Genomic DNA, 23,334 nt, shown 5'->3' with positions numbered 1-23,334 from the left:
ACCTGGTTGAAATACGGGAACTTAAGGGGACAGAGGTGGCCGTTCCTACTGGGCTGTTTGCCTGTGGCTGAAAAGAAATCCTTCCCTGCAGTTAGCCAAGCGCAGGGTGGGGGGAATTGGCCGTGAGCTTTTCGCGTTTGGCTAGCAGGGATCTTCCCTGTTACCAGCCACGCGGTGGGGGGAGGGGTACAGAGATCATCCCAGATAATTCATGGCGGGAGGGGGTGGCGGGGGGGTTAGTTTGGTTTCTGCAGGGATCTTCCCTGATACCTGCCACGCGGTGGGGGGAGGGATAAAGCGATCATCCCAGAGAATTGGATGGGGGAGGGGGGTAGTTTTCTGCTGCTGAAGGTTAACAGGAAAACCGCAGCAGTCAACAGGCTTTGCTTGGTATGTGGGAAAGGAGGGCGCAGAAGCCGAAAGACAATGGCTTACCATGGCTGCATGCAAGCTGAATTCTGTTGCCCGGACCTGCATCTGTGATCTCTAACACCAAAGCCACAGGCACTCAATATTAAGATGGAAAATGCGACCTTGTACTGAAATCACATGTGCTATGTAATGTGAATAGTGTTGTTCACCGTGAAAGAGTATAAGCATTGTTCTGTAAAATGTATCATTTTAAAAACTTCTCTCCTTTTTTTCAACCCTCCCTCCAGCAGCTGCAAATTTTTCAAGCCTCCCTCCTCCGTCCCGAAGGCTATCTCAGATAAGGCGGCGTAAAAAGAGGATGCGAGACGACATGTTCACGGAAATAATGGAATGCACCCGCAATGAAAGAGCTCATTTGAATGAGTGGAAGGACACGGTATCTAAATTTAGGAAAGATGCCAGTGAACGTGAGGTCATGAGGGACGCTCGAGATGAGAGGTGGCAGGCTGCAACGCTGGGGCTGCTGCGTGATCAAACGGACATGCTCCGGCATCTGGTGGAGCTTCAGGAACGGCAGCAGGATAACAGACTGCCGCTGCAGCCGCTGTATAACCTCCCTCCCCCCTCACCATGTTCCATATCCTCCTCACCCAGACGTGTAAGAACGCGGGGGGGGGAGGCTCCGTGCACCCTCCCACTCCACCCCAGTGGACAGCCCAACCAAAAGGCTGTCATTATATTGAATTTTTTCAGTGGCCTTTTACTTCCCTCCTATCCTCCTCCCAAACCTCACTCAGATTACCTTGTTGGTTCTCTCCCTATGTTTATAATCACTTAATAAAGAATACATGATTTTTAAACGATAGTGACTTTATTTCTTTTGAAAGCAAGCTGGGGGAACGGGGAGGGTGGGTTCCTTACAGAGAATACGAGTCAATAAAGGGAGCGGGTTTTCATGAAGGAGAAACAAACAGAAATTTCACACTGTAGCCTGGCCAGTCATGAAACTGGTTTTCAAAGCTCTCTGATGCACAGCACTTCCTGGTGTGCTCTTCTAATCGCCCTGGTGTCTGGCTGCGCGTAATCAGCAGCCAGGCGATTTGCCTCAGCCTCCCACCCTGCCATAAAGGTCTCCCCCTTACTTTCACAGAGATTGTGGAGCACACAGCAAGCAGAAATAACAATGGGGAGATTGGTTTGGCTGAGGTCTGAGCGAGTCAGTAGCGATCGCCAGCGACCTTTTAAATGGCCAAATGCACATTCTACCACCATTCTGCACTTGCTCAGCCTGTAGTTGAACAGCTCCTGACTCCTGTCCAGGCTGCCTGTGTATGGCTTCATGAGCCATGGCATTAAGGGGTAGGCTGGGTCCCCAAGAATAACTATTGGCATTTCAACATCCCCAACGGTTATTTTCTGGTCCGGGAAGTAAGTCCCTTGCTGCAGCCCTTTAAACAGAGTAGTGTTCCTGAAAACGCGAGCATCATGAACCCTTCCCGGCCAGCCCACGTTGATGTTGGTGAAACGTCCCTTGTGATCCACAAGTGCTTGCAGCACCATTGAAAAGTAACCCTTGCGGTTTATGTACTGGGTACCCTGGTGCTCCGGTGCCAAGATAGGGATGTGGGTTCCATCTATCGCCCCACCACAGTTAGGGAATCCCATTGCAGCAAAGCCATCCACTATGACCTGCACATCTCCCTGAGTCACTAGCTTTCGTAGCAGCACCTCAGTGATTGCTTTGGCTACTTGCATCACAGCAGCCCCCACAGTAGATTTGCCCACTCCAAATTGATTCCCGACTGACCGGTAGCTGTCTGGCGTTGCAAGCTTCCACAGGGCTATCGCCACTCGATTCTCAACTGTGAGGGCTGCTCTCATCTTGGTATTCTGGCGCTTCGGGGCAGGGGAAAGCAAGTCACAAAGTTCCAAGAATGTGCCCTTACGCATGCGAAAGTTTCGCAGCCACTGGGAATCGTCCCACACCCGCAACACTATGCGGTCCCACCAGTCTGTGCTTGTTTCCCGGGCCCAGAATCGGCGTTCCACGGCTATAACCTGCCCCATTAACAGCATGATCTCCAAAGCATCGGGTCCCGCGGTTCAATAGAATTCCATGTCCATATCCTCATCACTCTCGCCGCCGCGCTGCCGTAGCCTGCTCCTCGCCGCCTGGTTTTGCAGGTTCTGGTTCAGCATAAACTGCACGATAAGGCGCGAGGTATTTACAATGTTCATGACTGCTGTCTTGAGCTGAGCGGGCTCCATGCTTGCCGTGGTATGGCGTCTGCACTGTTCACCCAGGAAAAAGGCGCGAAAGGGTTGTCTGCCGTTGCTTTCCTGGAGAGGGGGGAGGATATACCCAGAACCACCCACGACAATGTTTTTGGCCCCATCAGGCATTGGGATCTCAACCCAGAATTCCAATGGGCGGAGGAGACAGCGGGAACTATGGGATAGCTATGGGATAGCTACCCACAGTGCAACGCTCCAGAAATCGACGCTAGCCCCGGTACATGGACGCACACCGCCGAATTAATGTGCTTAGTGTGGCCGCATACATTCGACTTTATACAATCTGTTTCCCAAATTCGAATTATATAAATTCGGATTAATCCCGTAGTGTAGACATACCCTAATTTAAACTGGTGCAACCTTCTCAAGTAGGCAAGCCCTCAGACAGGGCAATTCAGATATCCAAGCTGACCAGCCAATTTCAAAGTGGTGCAGATAGCTTCAGGAGATCATTATTTTCTTGAGGATAAGAAAATTATTTAAGGAAAACTTGAACGCTACAGGAGGGCATTTGGCACATGGGTAGGAGGAGGGGGATGCAAGCTCAAAGGTAAGTGTGGAAGAACTTGTTGAAACGTGAGCAGGGGTTAAGGTTACCCAGGGTGGTGAGCGGGGAAGGCAGTAGGATGGGAACTAGGGAGAAATGAGAGCAGAGGCATAGACTGAAGGAAGTTGTGCAAGGCCCCAAGGGCAAGGATAAGTGGCTTGATCTTGAAGTTGGTTCTTCCTGCTGAACTAAACTATGCAGCTGAGTAAGCAGGAATTTGAATGACTGACTGTTGCTCATATCTTGTAATGAAATACCCTGCATGTGTAACATGAAAGATCTAATTACATCAGAATAACACTTTCAAAATAGTAACACTTTTCCAAGCATTCCCAAGATTTGTTTTAATCAACTTTATTTTTGTACTTGCTCTTCTCCCCCCAGTGAAAATTGTAATCCGAGGGGACAGGAACACAGGGAAAACCACACTCTGGCACCGACTCCAGGGGAAGAAGTTTGTTGAGGAATATATTCCTACTCAGGAGATCCAAGTCACCAGCATCCACTGGAACTATAAAAGTAAGAAGGGAGAGGGAATGAAGGGTGCCTGGGGGAAGGAACAGTTTGTGCCGTGGGGGCAGGAATTCCTCTGTAGCCTCCGCTGTCTCTTTCAGCTTTATCCAGTTTAGATTTAAAATGGGTACTCATCACTCTTACTTGATTATTCAAATAATCCTGTTTTTTAATCCTTTCACTCAGTAATTACGTTACCAACCATTTAAACAGATGTCCTCAGTAGTTAAAATCACAGGAAGAAATTTAACAAAACGTGAATATGAATTGAAATGCTCATTGTATTTTCTTGCTGTTTCAATGAAAACGGATTTTATTAGTGAAATTTGTCCCTGGAGGGTTGGCTACTGAAGTACAACAGTACTGTGTTAGTACATTTAATACCAGCAGGTGAAATGGAGCAGTCTAGTCTCACTCTGCAATTGGAGTGTAAATCCATACTGGACATGGTGAAAAGTGAATTAGATTTTTAAAATGCTTGTAGTTCTAATAATCTTAGGTGGAGATATTAATACAAGTACAAGGTATTGAAAAACAGAATTACTGTATCTTGTCAATGATGTTCTATAAGACACTTGCTTGAGTTGCAGAGCTGGGGTAGAAGTCTTCTTCCTGCTATGGCAGCATAAAGGAACTGGCCCTGGGATTTTTACAGCGTGGGCAGAATGCTGCTGATGTAGAAACTGCATAAGACAGCAGCCGATTATTTTAGGAGACCCTCTTCTTAAGATCAATCATAGGAGGCAGGAGGGGGTAGGCTGAGGGAGCAGGGCCATGGTGCATGCCTGTAATGGCGTCAGCACCTGCCTCATGTGTGCCTCCTTTTTTCTGGCCAGTTGTGCCTGCAAACAGTCTTGTCACAAAAAGAACAGGAGTACTTGTGGCACCTTAGAGACTAACACATTTATTTAACAAATTTGTTAGTCTCTAAGGTGCCATAAGTACTCCTGTTCTTTTTGCGGATACAGACTAACACGGCTGCTACTCTGAAACCAGTCTTTTCACAGGCGCCCTTTCTCTCGGTTAGGTGTGAGCCTGTTTTGGTTTTACATCAGGGTGGCGCCTGCCTCTTGCAAGCACCCCCCAGCTGCTGGTTCTCTCAGCTGGTCTTCGGCAGCTGAGCCCTCTGGCCAAGCCACACATGCTGTCCCCCCCTTTTGGGGTATACAGTCCAAGTTCTTTCTCTGCCCTGGTATGGGGCCATAGCTCTAAGGTGTCTTCCCCAAGGCACTGCCTTCGTCAGTCACCCAGCCGGGGCCCATCTAAGTACCTTCAGCTGGTGTCCTTTTCAGCAGCCCTCCCTGGGCTCAGTCTGCAACCAGACCAGCAGTGCCCTTCTCTGACTAGATCAAACTAGCTAGAGACATAAAGGGTAATAAGAAAATATTCTACAAATACTTTTGAAGCAAGAGGAAGACCAAAGACAGGGTAGACCTGTTACTCAGTATGGTGGGGGGAGGGGAGAAATAATAACAGAAAATGTGGAAATGGTAGAGGTGCTTAATGACTTTTGTTTTGGTTTTCACCAAAAAGGTTGGTGGTGATTGGCCATCTAACATAATGAATGTTAGTAAAAACGAGGTAGGATCAGAGGCTAAAATAGGAAAAGAACAAGTTAAAAATTACTTAGACAAGTTAGATGTCTTCAAGTCACCAGGGCATGATGAAATGCATCGTAGAATACTTAAGGAGCTGACTGAGGAGATATCCGAGCCATTGGCGATTATCTTTGAATAATCATGGAAGATGGGAGAGATTCCAGTTGACTGGAAAATGGCACCTATAAAAAGGGAAATAAGGACAACCCGGGGAATTATAGACCAGTGAGCTTATCTTCTGTACCCAGAAAGATAATGGAGCAAATAATTAAGCAATCAGTTTGCAAACATCTAGAAGATAATAAGGTGATAAGTAACAGTGAGCATGGATTTGTCAAGAACAAATTGTGTCAAACCAACCTGATAGCTTTCTTTGACAGGGTAACAAACCTTGTGGATGGGGGGAAGTGGTAGACGGGATATATCTAGACTTCAGTAAAGCTTTTAGAGTAGCAGCCGTGTTAGTCTGTATCCGCAAAAATAACAGGAGTACTTGTGGCACCTTAGAGACTAACAAATTTATTAGAGCATAAGCTTTCGTGGGCTACAACCCACTTCTTCGGATGCATATAGAGTGAACCATATATTGAGGAGATATATATACACACACATACAGAGAGCATGAACAGGTGGGAGTTGTCTTACCAACTCTGAGAGGCCAATTAAGTAAGAGGAAAAAAACTTTTGAAGTGATAATCAAGATGGCTCAGTACAGACAGTTTGATAAGAAGCAAGTGTGAAAATACTTACAATACTGCCATCATGTGCCAGCAATGCCCCTCTGCCATGTACATTGGCCAAACCGGACAGTCTCTACGCAAAAGAATTAATGGACACAAATCTGACATCAGGAATCATAATACTCAAAAACCAGTGGGAGAACACTTTAACCTGTCTGGCCATTCTTTGACAGACCTGCGGGTGGCTATCTTAAAACAGAAAAACTTCAAAAACAGACTCCAACGAGAGACTGCTGAGCTGGAATTGATATGCAAACTAGACACAATCAACTCAGGGCTAAATAGGGATTGGGAATGGCTGAGCCATTACAAACATTGAATCTATCTCCCCTTGTAAGTATTTTCACACTTGCTTCTTATCAAACTGTCTGTACTGAGCCATCTTGATTATCACTTCAAAAGTTTTTTTCCTCTTACTTAATTGGCCTCTCAGAGTTGGTAAGACAACTCCCACCTGTTCATGCTCTCTGTATGTGTGTGTATATATATCTCCTCAATATATGGTTCACTCTATATGCATCCGAAGAAGTGGGTTGTAGCCCACGAAAGCTTATGCTCTAATAAATTTGTTAGTCTCTAAGGTGCCACAAGTACTCCTGTTATTAGTAAAGCTTTTGATACTGTCTTGAACGAACTTCTCACAAACTAGGGAAATGCAACCTAGATGGAGCTAGTGGGTGCATAACTGGTTGCAAAACAGTTCCCAGAGAGTAGTTATCAGTGATTCACAGTCATGCTGGAAGGGCATAACGAGTGGGGTCCCACAGGGATCAGTTCTGGGTCTGGTTCTGTTCAATATATTCATCAGTGATTTAGATAATGGCCTAGTACACTTACAAAGTTTGCAGACGATACCAAGTGGGAGGGGTTGCAAGTGCTTTGGAGGATGGGATTAAAATTCAAAATGATCTGGACAAACTGGAGAAATGGTCTGAAGTAAATAGGATGAAATTCAATAAGGACAAATGCAATCCATTTAGGAAGGAACAATCAGTTCACATACAAAATGGGAAATGACTGCCTAGGAAGGAGTACTGTGGAAAGGGATCTGGGGGTCATAGTGGACCACAAGCTAAAAATGAGACAGCAGTGTGACGCTGTCTCAAAAGAAGCGAACATCATTCTGGGATGTATTAGCAGGAGTGTTGTAAGACATGAGAAGTAATTCTTCCGCTCTACTCCACGCTGATTAGGCCTCAACTGGAGTAAGGTGTCCAGTTCTGGGCACCACATTTCAGGAAAGATGTGGGACAAATTGGAGAAAGTCCAGAGAAGAGCAACAAGAATGATTAAAGGTCTAGAAAACATGACCTATGAGGGAAGATTGAAAAAACTGTGTTTGTTTAGTCTGGAAAAGAGAAGACAGAGAGCGGACATAACAGTTTTCAAGTACATAAAAGGTTACAAGGAGGAGGGAGAAAAATTGTTGCTCTTAACCTGTGAGGATAGGACAAGAAGCAATGGGCTTAAATTGAAGCAAGGGAGGTTTAGGTTGGACATTAGGAACAACTTCCTAACTGTCAGGGTAGTTAAGCACTAGAATAAATTGTCTAGGGAGGTTGTGGGATCTCCATCATTGGAGATTTTTAAGAGCAGGTTACACAAATAGCTGTCAGGAATGGTCTAGATAATATAGTCCTGTCATAAGTGCAGGGGACTGGACTAGATAACCTCTCGAGGTCCCTTCCAGTCCTATGAGTCTATGATCTCTGTACCCTCGCCTGGTTCTGGGCTCAGTCCCCTGGGCTCAGCCTGCCTGCACTGACCTGTTCATGGTCCTGCTGCTACTCTAGCCAGCCAGGCATCCGGTCTTTAGCAGCCTTCCCTGGGCTCAGTTCTGCTTGGTGAGCTCTCTGCAGTGAGTTGTCCATGGCCTGCTGCTCATCTAGCCAGCCAGGCACCCAGTCCTCCCTCGTCAAGTTCCATGCAGCAGCTGAACTTCTCTGCTCTGCTGCTTGTCTTATGTAGGGCTCTTCTGGCCCCGGATTGGCTGCTCCATCTGCCCCCTGATTGGCCCCTCTCTGCAGCCACTCTAGGTTGCCTGGAGGACTTCCCTCTGCTCTATTCTGAGGCAGGGTGTTGCAGGGCCACAAAGCCTCCAGCAGGGAACCTCCGGACCTAGTGCACCCTGGCACACTGCAACGCCCACAGTTCTGGGTTGCATTGTGACTTGTAGGTAGCTCTGCTTGGGCTGCAATAACTTAGGCAGCCAACTTTTACTGAGGGCTGCTATGCACCCTCCCAATTCGAAGCTATTATGGGCGGGTCAGAGGTGGTTTAAAGCCCCTTTAGCTGCACCCTCCCAATTCCAGACTGTGGGTTTTCTGCTGTACCTCCCAGAGTTGCACCCCAAAATCACACCCTTGGAGCTAAATAGCATATTAAATAATTGGGTCTGCAAGGGCATAAGTAGATTTTTCCCATTACTAAACAGATTCTGTGGCTGCCTTCTACCACTTCCTCTCTGCCAATGGCTTTGGCTGATCTACTCTGACTAGAATTTAAAAGGTTTGGTCTTCCCAGCTGTTACTCCTGGGGGAATTCTGCACCACCGTGCAATGCAAAATTTTCACAAAATTAATGCTCTGCACAGAATTTCATTTTTTCCTGCAAAATTGGCGCTGTAGAGCTGCTGGCCTCTGCTAGGGGCCACTGAACCTGGCAGAGCCTGGCAGAGCCTGGCTCCCCAGCTCACAGTGCGCCAGCACGGGCAGACTGCGGTTCCCAGTTTTGCCAGCCCCACTCGGTCACATTGTGCGGCTGGGCTGGTGAGCTGCGCATGGGGAGAGCCAGGCGCAACAGCTGGGAGCTGCAGGGAGGGGCCACTGCTTTCCGGAAGGGGAGATTGAGGGTAAGGGGAAGGCCTGGTTTGGGGGTGGGGTGTGTGACTCAAGCTGTTCTGGGGATGGCCAAACCTTTAAATTGTGGGGCCCCCCCCCATTATCAGCAGGTATGCGTCGTCTCTGCCCGGCGGGACCGTAACGAAGCTGTGTGGAGCGGATCAAGTGGCAGGGCTCTGGGGGGAGGGGTCGCTGGAACCTGGGCAGTCTGCTGTTGGGGACTCAGAAGGGGGGGCTCCTTGCCCTGGACAGCGTGCCCTGAGGGGAGTCCCGTTACCCCGAGTCCCGTCTGTCTTCATAAAGAGCAGTTCCAGAGCATCAGACCTGTGACTCTATCACACCCATATGCACCTTTCCTTTGGGAGCACCAGCTTCCTGTTTATCCTGCATCAGCTGGCATAAGGCACTTCCTCTGCTGCGCAACTTAGACAGGGTCCTGCAGCCTCTGCAGTGCGTGAAGGCTCTGCTGTTCCTTCCTTGTGTCAGGCCGAGACCTGTCACTCAGCTCTCTTCCCTCTCTGGCCTCTTGGAATGTCAGTCTGACTGTGGGGTACAAGAAAAACGTTGAAAATTGGTTGGGGTATGCGCCACACTATTTTACCAGCAGAGCTATAAGAGATCAAAATAAGAAACCGGGAAGTTCTTTTTTCCATGGTAGTGGGCAAACCTAAAGGCAATTAACATTCAAATGGTGGCTGCATCTGTAGAAGCAGTATTTTTCCATGTTATAGGTAAACAGTGTGTGATTATTTTTTTTTCAGCCTTTACTCTAAGCATACTATTGTACTATTATAATATGTACTATTCATAAATACAGCAATGGAAACAGGTTCTTTTTTTTTTTTTTTAAATAAGACCTCAAACTTACAGCACCAATTACTTGCTTTGTGCACGCAGTGGCACTAATTAGGCAGTCAAATTACATGCACAAAAATGTTTGAAAACTGTGCTCCGTAAGTAGAGGGAAGTCAGGCAGTTTATGCTGTTTCCAAACATTAGATTGCATCTGTACTTGTTGGATCCCAGGTTCCATTTTTTCCAGTGTAGAGGCAGCCCATTTAGCAGGCTGGTTTTGTTGGTAATCCAGTAACTGAAGGCAATTTTTGCGTAAGGCCAAAGTTAGTGTAATGCTCTGTCATAACAGAATTTGGTGTTTGGAAATGACAGCCATGTGTATTGCAAGGTGGAGGGCTTTCCTCAAGGTGAAATATGTGGGGGAAGAGGGGAGTCTGATGGACACTTGAGAGATTACAGAGCTGACGTTCTGTCTCTTGCTGTCAGTTTGTTTCACTTTAAAGAAAATAATAGTTTTGTACTGTTAGACAATTAATGGGAAAGAATTTCACTTGCTGATCTTATTAAAAATTACTCAGTGCTGTAAAAAAAAAAAAAAAAAAACACCCTCACAGCTTTTAACAAACATCATAGATGTTTCCTCCTGTGAAAAACTTCCCACTGATGATAGACAAGACGTGGGCATTTTGAGAAGTCAGCCCAGACCTAATTACTGTCTTGCTGGCTGACTTCTTCTGTTAGGGGGAAGACTACAATTTATTTTGCCTGTGCCACACTTCTGCTGTTTGAATAACGATACTGAGATAGACCGTCAGCCATTTCCCAAGACTAATTAAATTTCAATCGAATATTCTGGGATCCTTAGGTTGCTTGGTATTAAGATTTTAAATGAAGAGATGGAATATACAACTTGTCAGCTCTTTGTAATTATTCTGAAATCTCAGAGTGCTGGCAAAGAATTCATTTTATTAGAGGGATGTGGATTTTTTCTTCTGAGAATGAACCAGCCTGTTTCTCTGATCCACTGGTCTCCTGTCTGTGGAATTTGGTAAGCTTTAGGCCCTGTCTACACTGGCAAGTTTCTGCACAGTAAAGCAGCTTTCTGCGCTGTAACTCCTGAGGTGTACACACTGCCAAGCCACTTAGTGCGCAGAAACTGCGCAGTTGTAGCGCTGTAAAGAAAACGACCCCAACGAGAGGCGTACAGCTTTCTGTGCCGGGGCTACTGCTCTGTGGTGCCAGAGAGGTTGGACCTCATCAGCATTTGGGGAGAGGAGGCTGTCCAGTCCCAACTGCGCTCCAGCCGTAGGAATTATGATACCTATGGACAGATTTCACAATGCATGACAGAAAGGGGCCATGACCGGGACACATTGCAGTGCAGGGTCAAAGTGAAGGACCTGCGGAACACCTACCACAAGACACAGGAGGCAAACCGCTGCTGCAGTGTTGTGCCCACGAGCTGCCGGCTCTATAAAAAGCTGGACGCGATACTCTGCAGCGACCCCATCTCCACTGCGAAGACCACTGTGCATACTTCGGTGGCTCACGTGCCAGTTGAAAGTGGATCCAAGCCAGGAGGAGGAGATCTTGGATCAGGGTGTGGACAGGTGGGGACCCAGAGGATGACTCGGAGGCCAGAGATGCATGCAACCAGGAGCTCTTTTCTACTCCAGAGGAGGCTAGCCAGGCACAGCTGTCAGATGTTGGCAAAGCGCAAACAGGAGAGGAGGCCCCTGGTAAGTGGATTTGATTTTGGGAATTGCTGAAGCAAGTTGTTGGGGGTAGGAGGGCAGGAGGGTTGCAGAAAACAGGCTTGTCTCCCACCGCACGCCTAGTCTGAGCGGCGGAACAGGCTGTTAATTGACTCCCTCACTTCACGGGACTCTCCCTCAAATCTCCAGGAAACTCTCACGGAGATATTGGGCAATCCACCGCCGCAGGTTCTTCGGCAGAGCTGCTTTGTTTCTTGCCCCATTAACGGTAACTTTCCCGTGCCACTGTGCCGTCATGGGGGGGACCATTGCTGCACATAGGCGAGCCGCGTAGGGACTGGGGTGGAAGCTGCAGTCTTGGAGAAGACCCTCCCTTGATTCCCTGCTCACCCTCAGCAGCGAGATATCTTCTGTAATGATCACATCCTGTGGAAAGTATGGGGACAGGAATGATTATCAGGCCCACCCCTACAGTGCTGGCTCTCCCCAAAAGGCGTGTGCCCAGTGTACAGCAGGGTCCAGGAAGAGTGATTTACCCTCCCCTGTGGCTATTCACCATTTTGGGGGGGTCTTGTGGCTCATGTGTGCTTGCCTCGGGTCAGCCAGTTACTGACAGGTGTGTGAGTACTGGCTGTGTTTTAAAGCACTGAAACAGTGTTATCTGTGTTGCAAACAATACTGCTTCTGTAAAATGTTGCGTTTAAACTTCACAGAGATGACCTTGGGAGCCCAGCCTCCCTCTTTGTTATCGGCAGCTGAACGGCTGCTCAGAATTAGAAAGCAGCCAAGGAGAACTAAGGAGGACTTTCTGCGTGATGTTATGATGCACTCCACCACTGCGAAACAGGAATGGAAGGAGTGGCGGAACAGTGAGAAGAGGGAGCGAAAGGAGAACGCGGCACACCGGAATGAAGCCACGGAGCACTCTTAAACGTTATGGAGCGCCAAGCAGACACACTCCAGAGGATACTAGCTCTTCAAACCGAGCAGCTCCGTGCCCGCCCCCTTCCCTGCAGCGACTGTCACTAAACTCTTTCTCATGCCCCCCCCCCCCCAAACACTGCCAACACACTCTTATCAACCTCCTGGCTCCAGTCTGTACCCGCTGCATTCCACTCCTCCCCCTTCACAGTCCAGCACTGCGGACTCCCACTGCACTCAACACCTATATCACTGCAGTTTGGCCCTGCTGAAGTACAGTACCCGCTGCATTGTACTCCAAAGGAGAAGGGTGGATATGATCCCTGGACATACAAAATCTTTAGCATCCCGGGACCCCTCCTCCTCCTGGGGACCTTCCCTTCCCCCCTCCCCTCACTGCTGATGGTTTATTTTGGTTGGTTTGTTTTTTTTGGTTTGACACTCTCAGCCAGTTGTTGTTTTTTAATAAAAGAATTGTTTTGGTTTGAAAGCAATCTTTATTCTATTAATTGAAAGCAAAAAGAGCCCTGCAAAGCAACATACAATTATGTTAAACCCCCATATTGCATCGTCTGCACCAGTCACCTCCTAGCATTACAAGCACTGCACTTCCGAGCATAGCAACAGATATTAGTGGCTTTCAGCTTCAAATTGCTGCCTCAAGGTGTCCCTAATCCTTATAGCCCAACGCTGCACCCCTCTAATAGCCCTGGTCTCTGGCTGTTCAAACTCAGTCTCCAGGTGCCGAGCCTCTGCGGTCCAGCCCTGAGTGAAGCTTTCACCCTTCCTTTCACAAATATTAAGGAGCGTACCGCACGCGGCTATAAGCATACGAATATTTTCATCGGCCAGGTCCAGCTTCCCATAGAGGCAGCGCCAGCGGGCTTTTAAACGGCCAAAAGCCCACTTAACAGTCCTTCTGCACTTGCTCAGCCTGTTGTTGAACCACTCCTTGCTGCTGTCAGTTGCCCTGTGTATGGTTTCATAAGCCACGGCATTAAGGGGTAGGCAGAGTCTCCCAGGATCACAGTGGGCATTTCGACTTCCCCTATGGTGATCTTCTGGTCTGGGAAGAGAGTCCCTGCTTGCAGCTTCCTGAACAGGCCAGTGTTCCAAAAGATGCATGCGTCATGCCCCTTTCTGGACCAGCCTGTATTCATGTCTGTGAAACGCCCACAGTGATCCACAAGTGCCTGGAGAACCATTGAGAAATACCTCTTGCAATTAATGTACTCGGTGGCTAGGTGGTCTGGTGCCTGAATTGGAATATGCGTGCCATCTATCGCCCCTTTGCAGTTAGGGAAGCCCATTTATGCAAAGCCATCCACAATATCACGCACGTTGCCCAGAGTCACGGTGTCTCGGAGCAGGATGCGATTAATGGCCCTGCAGACTTTTGTCAACATGAGTTTCCCACTCCGAACTGGTTAGCGACCAATCGTTAGCAGTCTGGTTTAGCTAGCTTCCAGCTAGGATTAGCGTGCAATTGCCACACGCTTCTCCAATAGCAGGGCAGCTCTCATTCTCATGTCCATGTCCATGCCCAGGGCTGGGGCGAGCTCATCACACAGTCCCATGAATGTGGCTTTCCTCATCTGAAAGTTTTGCAGCCACTGCTCGTCATCCTAGACGTGCATCACAATATGATCCCACACTCAGTACTTGTTTCCCGAGCCCAAAAGCAGCGTTCATAGAATATCAGGGTTGGAAGGGACCTCAGGAGGTCATCTAGTCCAACTCTCTGCTCAAAGCAGGATCAATCCCCAACTAAATAATCCCAGCCAGGGCTTTGTCAAGCCTGACCTTAAAAACCTCTAAGGAAGGAGATTCCACCACTTTCCTAGGTAACCCATTCCAGTGCTTCACCACCCTCCTAGTGAAAAGGTTTTTCCTAATGTCCAACCTAAACCTCCCCCACTGCAACTTGAGATCATTACTCCTTGTTCTCTCATCTGGTACCACTGAGAACAGTCTAGATCCATCCTCTTTGGAACCCCCTTTCAGGTAGTTGAAAGCAGCTATCAAATCCCCCCTCATTCTTCTCTTCTGCAGACTAAACAATCCCAGTTCCCTCAGCCTCTCCTCATAAGACATGTGCTCCAGCCCCCTAATCATTTTTCTTGCCCTCCACTACACATTTTCCAATTTTTCCACATCCTTCTTGTAGTGTGGGGCCCAAAACTGGACACAGTACTCCAGATGAGGCCTCACCAATGTTGAATAGAGGCGAATGATCACGTCCCTCGATCTGCTGGCAATGCCCCTACTTATACAGCCCAAAATGCCGTTAGCCGCCTTGGCAACAAGGGCACACTGTCGACTCATATCCCGCTTCTCGTCCACTGTAACCTCTAGGTCCTTTTCTGCAGAACTGCTGCCTAGCCATTCGGTCCCTAGTCTGTAGCAGTGCATGGGATTCTTCCGTCCTAAGTGCAGGACTCTGCACTTGTCCTTGTTGAACCTCATCAGATTTCCTTTGGCCCAATCCTCTAATTTGTCTAGGTCCCTCTGTATCCTATCCCTACCCTCCAGCGTATCTACCACTCCTCCCCGTTTAGTGTCACTCAGATTAGTGTTCCACTGTGGTCAGCGCCTCTGTGAATGCCACAGGCAATCTTGTGTTGTAGCTACTATGTGTGGTGAGATCAAGGTCTCATTCCTCTTGCTTTTGTAGTTTAAGGAATAACTCTACTGCCACTCGTGACGTGTTGGTCAGAGCGAGCAGCATACTGGTCAACAGATCGGGATCCATTCCTGCAGCCCGAAGAGGCAGGGCGCACAGTACACAAACCGTTGAAAGATGGCACCAAATGCAGACAGAAGCACAGGGATTGCTGAGATGAGAAGTAATGCACCACAGGGCTCTGGCACAGGACCCAGGATGCCCTGCAACCCCCTACGCCTCCCCACAAGTCTTAGGCTCCGTCTACACTATGGGGAGGGATCAATTTCAGCTACGCAAATTCAGCTACGCGAATAGCGTAGCTGAATTCGACGTAACTGATCCGACTTACCCCGCTGTGAGGACGGCTGCAAATCAACTGCTGTGGCTCCCCCGTTGACGGCGCTTACTCCTACCTGGGCTGGTGGAGTACGCGCGTCGATTTGGTGATCGATTATTGCGTCCCGACGAGACGCGATAAATCAATCCCCGAGAGATCAATTTCTACCCGCCGATCCGGGCGGGTAGTGAAGACAAGCCCTTAGCAGCAGAAGAGAAAGAGGTGCTCTGTGGGATAGCTGACCTGACTGCACTGCTCCGAATACTGCTGCAAGTGCGAACATGCTATTGTGCAGGCAGCTGACTTTGCGAACACACAACAGCAGTTTCCCTTCAGTGCTCTCTGAGCGGCGTTGTAACTCTGCCAGTGTAGACTGCCCTTAGTCATGAGTTTCTGGTTTTTGTTTTGGTTGGGTTGGGTTTTATTAAGGGAGTTAGGAGTTTAAGCAATTGACTTTCTGGATTCCAATGTACAATTATGATTACATGATCCTCATCAGTTTCATTCTGCTCTGGACAGTGCCACAAGAAAGCCCAAATGTAATACTAGTAAATATTGCATGATCTTTGTTTAAGAAGCTTGATTATTCATAAATGCATAGGGTAACAGCCACTGTGCTTTCTAAGGCTAGGTCTACACTACAGCGGGGGTCCGACCTAAGATACGCAACTTCAGCTACGTGAATACCGTAGCTGAAGTTGCGTATTTTAGGTCGGCTTACCTGGCTGTGAGGACGGGGGAAAGTCGACCGCTGCCGCCGACTCCGCTGCCGCCTCTTGCCGTGGTGGATTTCCGGAGTCGACGGCAGAGCGATCAGGGATCGATTTTATCGCGTCTTCACTATCGCGGTAAGTCGATCCCCGATAGACCGATTGCTACCCGCCGGATCGGCGGGTAGTGAACACAAAGCCTAAGTTTTACAATCCTAAGCATGTGAAGTAGTTTGCCTAGGGGTATAGGAGTGAGTCTGTCTCTCTCATAGACAGGGAGTCCTTCATGATGAAATCAACCAGCAAATGGGTTATTCTTTGTAATCAGAGGCCTTACTGACTTTCCCACTACCCTTTCTTTGGGAGTAAACAATGCCTTTAGTGTGGAAATGGCTGCAGAATGCTATGCTAAGTAATTTCTTGAACAGAGATATTTGAGTAGGTTTGAGCCATGCTATGGTTAGGCTTGAAATACGGGGCTATTAGTTTCACAATCTGTGATTTGGATTAACCTGTGATCTGACACTATTGTTCAGATACTTGCCTTCAGAAGCAATTTAGGTGGAATGCTGCCCATAATGTCTTCTGTGTCATAAAGCTAACCCAGTGGCACTAAAAGCTAATCATCTGCTTGTATGTTCATGATATAGTCAGGAATGCAATGGCTGATTTAAAAACTAGACTGTGTTGGGTGTAACAATTGGTATAACTGTTCACTTTTAGCATAGGAAAATAACATGTAATCCAGTAAGTACTTATGAAAATCATTTCCCCTTGGATCGTTTGTATCGCAAATACTTACCCATTTCCCACTTGCTTCTATATGCCATGCTATTCTCTCTACTGCTTCTAAGGCCCCATCAAAAATAATTTAATGTTTAATGTTTCTCTCCTTTCTAGGCCAGTTGGCTTGCTCTTAAGCTAACTGGAAGGGTTACTGTTGACTTTGAGCAAGGCTTGAGCAATTAATGATACATCTACTAGGTGACTTAACCTCATAAGAAGGGCCATACTGGGTCAGACCAAAGGTCCATCAAGCCCAGTATCCTGTCTTCTGACAGTGGCCAATGGCAGGTGCCCCAAAGGGAATGAACAGACAGGTTATCATCAAGTGATCCATGCCCTGTCATTAGCAGCAGATATGTACATGATAAGAGTAGGGCTCCTTAGTGCAGGGCAGGGTCTTGGTGAGAAGTCCAGCCCCACTGATACTCCAGCTAATGAGAAGCAGGAGGGAGGGCACTGGGAATTGTACCTGGATCCTGCTGGGGCTGGGGGGCTCCATCTTGTATTTAGTCTCTGGCTACTAGTTGTCTTTATAAATGTGAAGCTCAGTTCCCTCTAGCTGCTGGAAGGGAAGAGGAGCTTCCTCACTCTCCCCTCCCAGAGCCTCTTGCCAGTTGAGAGGGCGGAGGGTCTCACTAACTTTACCTCTCTGGCAAAGTATCTTGGCTGCTGCATGGGGCAGAGGGTGTCTCTATTACTCTGCCTCTCCTCGCAGCCTTCTGGCTGCTGTAAGTGTGTGTTTGGAGACAGATTTGTGCTATGTTGCTCTTAACTGTGTGCAAGTCTGGTGTTTTGCCTTTCTCTGAGGGCATGGCTACACTTGCCGATGTAGAGCGCTGTGAGTTAAACCCACCTTCGGAGAAAGTGGGGAAAGCGTTGCAGTCTTTCCACACTGACAGCTGCTTGCACACTGGCGTGGCCGCATTTGCGGCACTTGCAGCCAGGGCCGGCTTTAGGAAGTGCGGGGCCCGATTCGAATAGTTTCGATGGGGCCCCGGCAGGGATGACTCACCCGGCGGCGCTCCGGATCTTCCGCGGCACTGAAGGACCCGCCGCCGAAGACCCGGTAGGGAACCGCCCGGTGAGTACATCCACCCCCCCATCCGACCCCCACCCATGTCCTGCCCCCGACTGCCCCCCTCAGAAACCGCAACCCATCAACCCCCCCCCGCTCCTTGTCCCCTAGCCACTCCTTCCGAAGACCCCACCCCCTACCCAATTCGCCCTGTCCCCTGACTGCCCCGACCCCATCCACCACCACCCCGACAGACCCCTGGAACTCCCACGCCTACCCAACCCCCCCTTTTCCATCCCCTGACCGCCCCCCCCAGAACCTCTGCCCGATCCAACCCCCCCCCCCACCCGCTACCTGTCCCCAGGACTCCCTGCCCCTGCCTTATCCAACCCACCCCGGCCCCGGTCTCTTACCATGCCGCTTACCGCCGCCGCGCCGCTCGGGACCGGGGCCAGAGCCGCCACGCCGGCTGGGGCCGGAGCTGGAGCCGCGCTGTGCCGCCGTGCTGCCGGGGCTGGGGCCCGGGCCGCCGCGCTGCCCGGCTGGAACCGGAGCCAGAGCCGGATCCGCCGCCCGGCCGGGGGTGGAGCCGGAGCCGCCCGGCCAGAGTCGGGGCCGGAGCCACGCCGCCCAGCCAGGGCCGGACTGGGCCGCGCTGCACCTCCCTGAAGCTCTCCTCACGCCTCCCCCCCCCCCCCCCCGCCCCAGCTTACCTTGCGAAGCCGCCGCTTGTTTCTGAAGCCTCCCAGGCTTCCCATGCGAACATCTGATTTGCGGGAAGCAGGGGAGGGGGAGAAGGGGGGGCGGGGAGCGTTCAGGGGAGGGCCGGGGGTGGGGCGGACAGGTGCCGGAGCTTGGGAACCGGCTCCAGCTCACCACTGGGCGCGGGGCCCTCTTAAGCACGGGGCCCGATTCGGGGGAATCGGCCTAAAGTTGGCCCTGCTTGCAGCGGCATTGGGAGCGGTGCATTATTGGCAGCTATCCCACAGAGCACCTCTTTCCATTCTGGCGCTGTGGCTTGTGGGAAGGGGGCGGAGGGGGTGGGGCATTCTGGATCCTGTCCCAACGCCCCATGATGCATCGGTTCGCATCCCAACATTCCCTGTGCTTCCGTCCACATTTGGCGCCATCTTTCAACATTTTTTGTACTGCACGCTCTGTCTTCCCTTTCGGTCTGTGGGAATGGAGCCCGAACTGCTGAGGAGTATGCTGCAAGTCTGGGATGACGAGCAGTGGCTGCAGAACTTTTGGATGAGAATAGCCACTTTCATGGGACTGTGTGAAGAGCTCGCCCCCACCCTGCAGCGCAAGGACACGAGATTGAGAGCTGCCCTGACAGTAGAGAGGCGGGTGGCTATTGCAGTCTGGAAGCTGGCAACTCGGTTGCTAACCAGTTTGGAGTGGGAAAGTCGACCATTGGAATCGTGTTGATGCAAGTTTGCAGAGCCATTAATCGCATCCTGCCCAGAAGAACCGTGACTCTGGATAACGTGCGGGACATTGTGGATGGCTTTGCACAAATGGGTTTCCCTAACTGCGGAGGGGCAATAGATGGCACGCATTTTCTTATTCTGGCACCAGCCCACCTAGCCTCTGAGTACGTTAATCGGAAGGGCTATTTCTGTATGGTTCTCCAAGCACTTGTGGATCACCATGGGCGTTTCATTGACATTAACGCAGGCTGGCCCGGAAAGGCGCATGATGGACGCATCTTTAGGAAAACTGGCCTGTTCAGGAAGCTGCAAGCCGGGACTTTTTTCTCCAGACCAGAAGATCACCGTAGGGGAAGTCGAAATGCCCGTTGTGATCCTTGGAGACCCTGCCTATCCCTTTAATGCCGTGGCTTATGAAACCCTACACAGGGAGTCTTGACAGCAGCAAGGAGCGGTTCAACAACAGGCTAAGCCGGTGCAGAGTGACTGTGGAGTGTGCTTTTGGCCGTTTAAAGGGCCGCTGGCGCTCTCTGTGTGGGAAGCTGGACTTGGCTGATGACAGCATCCCTGCGGTTATATCCGCGTGCTGTACCCTCCATAACATTTGTGAAGGGAAGGGTGAACGATTCACTCAGGCATGGAACTCGGACGTTCAACACCTGGAGGCTGAATTTGAACAGCCAGAGAGATGGGCTATTAGAGGGGCCCAGCGCGGGGCTGCAAGGATCAGGGATGCCTTGAGGGAGCTATTTGAGGCTGAAAGCCACCAGTAATGTCTGGTGCCCTGCACGGGAGTGAAATGCAGTGGTTCCAATGTTAGTAGGAATCTGTGTTTGCTACGCTGACTTACCTTAGCCCAGGAAAGAAACAGGCACTGCATCTTTTACTTTATGCAATAATAAAGAATATTTTCAAAGCCAAAAAATCCATTTATTGAAAAGAGAAACAACTGCTTGGGAAACAGAAAGGGCAAGGGGATGGCGTGGGGAACAGTACAATCACAGATTTGCTTGTGTCCTGTCTGGAGTGCTGTGCAGTGAGTGCTGCACTTCAAGATGGCTATACTGCATGTTGATGGGGGTTGAGTGCAGTGGGTAAGGGTCGTAGTTTTCAGGCCTGGGTGGTGAAGCTACAGAGGGCAGCTGGTGGCGGTAAGAACCCTGATGTTGGGGAAAGTGGGTTGGAGGTGAAATGGGGGCACATGGGAAACAGTTTTGGGACAAGGTCTGCGGGGAGGGCAGGCGCGGTAGTGCTCCGCCTGCATGGCTACGAGCGCCTGGATAGAGTCTGCTTGGTGCTCCATTATGCTTATCAGCCGCTCCGTGCTTTTCTGCCTGCGCTCCTCATTCTGCTGGCGGCTCCTCCTTTCACTCTCCCCATGCACTTTTTGATTTTCATTACTCCAATGCTGCATTACTTCATGCAACATGTCTTCCTTGCTTCTACGTGGCCTCTTTCTGATTCTTTGGAATCTTTCAGCCGGTGATAACACAGATGGCTGAGATCTCAAGGTTGCATCTGTAAAAGCAAAATGCAACACTTAACAGAGGCAGCATTGTTCACACCAGACAGAGCAATGATTCCCCCGTACTTAAGGGCAAGCACAGTCTACACAATAGCATAATTTGCCCGTCCCAAAGCGAGCACATATAAACCCACAGGAGCCCCCAAATGGTGAGTAAGCACAGGGTCAAGTGTGACTGATTGTTTCACGGCTGTACTGTCCTCTGGGTTTCTGTGCCATGGGGAGAGCCAACAGCAGCAGGTGGCCCCTATTGAACACTGTCCCCACATTTTCCACAGGAGTTTGTCCTTGAAGATATCTCTCCTGAGGGTGACCTGGGAAGCAAGGGAGGGTCTTCTACTGCAATGCGGCTTCTGCCCTGGCCCATATGCAGCTTGCCTGTGTGCCGTAATGGTCCCCCCCACCCCTCACGGCACAGTGGCGTGGACAAATTAGCCTTACTGGGACAAGGATCACAGTGGCTCTCCCGAGAAACCTGCGCAAGCGCATTGCCCAAGTTCTGGATGAGACCTTTGAAGAGATCACCGAGGCCAATTATCACGATATGTGAGAGCTCATCGGCGCCCTATCTAGGCATGCATGCAGCCCTAATCCTCCTCGCCCCAAGAGCCTGCACTGAATAACTTCCTTCCCAAAATAAAAGCCGCTTACTGGGAACCTCCTCTGGTGTTTGTCCTTCCCCAAGCACTGGCCGCCGCAACTGGCTACCTTCCTCCTGGCTTGAGAACAGCTCCTGGCTGCATGCATCTAGGGATTCTGGGGTGCCTTCCTCTGTCTGAGCACATTCGCTCCCGCTTTGCTCCTCCTTCTCCTCCTGCCTTGTTGAACTGGGCTCTGAAGTGTCCATGGTGGTACTTGGAGTGGAGGTGGGGTCGCCCCCAAGTATCGCGTCCAGCTCTTTGTAGAAACGGCAGGTCTCGGGGGCAGCACCGGAGCGGTTGTTTGTCTCGCGGGCTTTGCGGTAGGCATTCCGCAGCTCCTTCACTTTAATCCTGCACTGCGTCCTGGTCATGGCCCTTTTCCATCATGTCCCTTGATATCTGCCCGAAGGTATTGTAATTCCTACGGCTGGAGCGCAGCTGGGACTGGACAGTTTCCTCCCCGCAAACACTGATGAGGTCCAGCACCTCGCCATTGCTCCATACTGGGGATCGCCTGACGCGTGGAGGCATGGTCACCTGGAAAGATTCGCTGAGAGCACTCTACGCCTTGCTGAGCAAACAGGAAGGGGATTTTCAAAATTCCCAGAGAATTTAAAGGGCGGGTCTGACGGTTGGTCACCTGAGGGCAGGGCAGTAGAGTTCAAAGTGATGACCAGAGTGGCTAGAACAGGCATTGTGGGACACTTCTGGAGGCTGATCAGAGAGCATTAACAGGACAGGTCGTGCACACTGGCGCTGTGGCGCTCCAGCAGGGATGCACCAAACGTTATTCCACTCGCCGAGGTGGAGAACCAGCAGGGCTGTAGCCGTGGAGTCAGAGCGCTCTACGTGCCTTGCCAGTGTGGACGGGGAGTGAGCTAGTGTGGCCAGGGCTCCTTTAATGCCCACTAACTCGCAAGTGTAGCCAAGTCCTGAATCACTCCATTGTCTCCACAGCCTTCTGCAGGAGTATGAAATTGACACAATTGTATCCAGACCCAGGGTTCTGGTACTAAAACTGATCAGTCTCATTAATTTCACTCTCATGCTGCTTAGCTATATCAGGACCAGAGACACTAGCTCTGTCTGCAGGCTCAAGAAGACAGTGCTGTACGTACAATCTACATTTGTTTTGTGTCTGCAAGGTTATTTCCTTGCAAGGACTCCAGCAATAGGGAAAAGCTCTGACGGGGGGAACCTTTCCCCACTGCTTCCCCCCTTCCAAATCCTTTCATTGACATGTGTAGCTACACACTGCAGTATGGACGTAGCTTGTTTTTCATGGCAGCATATAGCTGAATACCTTACAAGCTACCTTCCTGCTTCTCCACGTGGGCACCAATGATACTGCCAAGAATGACCTTGAGTGGATCACTGCAGACTACGTGGCTCTGGGAAGAAGGATAAAGGAGTTTGAGGCGCAAGTGGTGGTCTCGTCCATCCTCCCTGTGCAAGGAAAAGGCCTGGGTAGAGACCGTCGAATCGTGGAAGTCAACGAATGGCTACGCAGGTGGTGTCGGAGAGAAGGCTTTGGGTTCTTCGACCATGGGATGGTGCTCCAAGAAGGAGGAGTGCTAGGCAGAGACGGGCTCCACCTAACAAAGAGAGGGAAGAGCATCTTTGCAAGCAGGCTGATAAACCTAGTGAGGAGGGCTTTAAACTAGGTTCACCGGGGGAAGGAGACCAAAGCCCTGAGGTAAGTGGGGAAATGGGATCCTGGGAGGAAGCACGAGCAGGAGAGCGCAAGAGGGGAGGACTCCTGTCTCATACTGAGAAAGCGGGACGATCGATGAGTTACCTTACGTGCCTATACACAAATGCAAGAAGCCTGGGAAACAAGCAGGGAGAACTGGAAGTCCTGGCACAGTCAGGGAACTATGATGCGA

At 50.0% G+C, this 23,334-nt stretch overlaps 1 protein-coding gene across 1 annotated transcript in view; it reads left to right on the top strand.

The window, feature by feature from the left end:
• The window catches only part of RABL6 (RAB, member RAS oncogene family like 6), a 136,596-nt gene that overhangs the window by 15,492 nt on the left and 97,770 nt on the right, over positions 1-23,334 (top strand). The window contains exon 2 of the mRNA XM_065418713.1: positions 3,599-3,733. Within this exon, the coding sequence (XP_065274785.1) occupies positions 3,599-3,733 (135 nt within the window). The remainder of the gene's footprint in view (positions 1-3,598; positions 3,734-23,334) is intronic.

The sequence above is a fragment of the Emys orbicularis genome, chromosome 18, assembly GCF_028017835.1.
Source record: "Emys orbicularis isolate rEmyOrb1 chromosome 18, rEmyOrb1.hap1, whole genome shotgun sequence".
Classification (NCBI taxonomy): Eukaryota; Metazoa; Chordata; order Testudines; family Emydidae; genus Emys; species Emys orbicularis.
The sequence above is the reverse complement of the archived record's forward strand: the minus strand, read 5'-3'. Positions and strand labels throughout refer to the sequence as shown.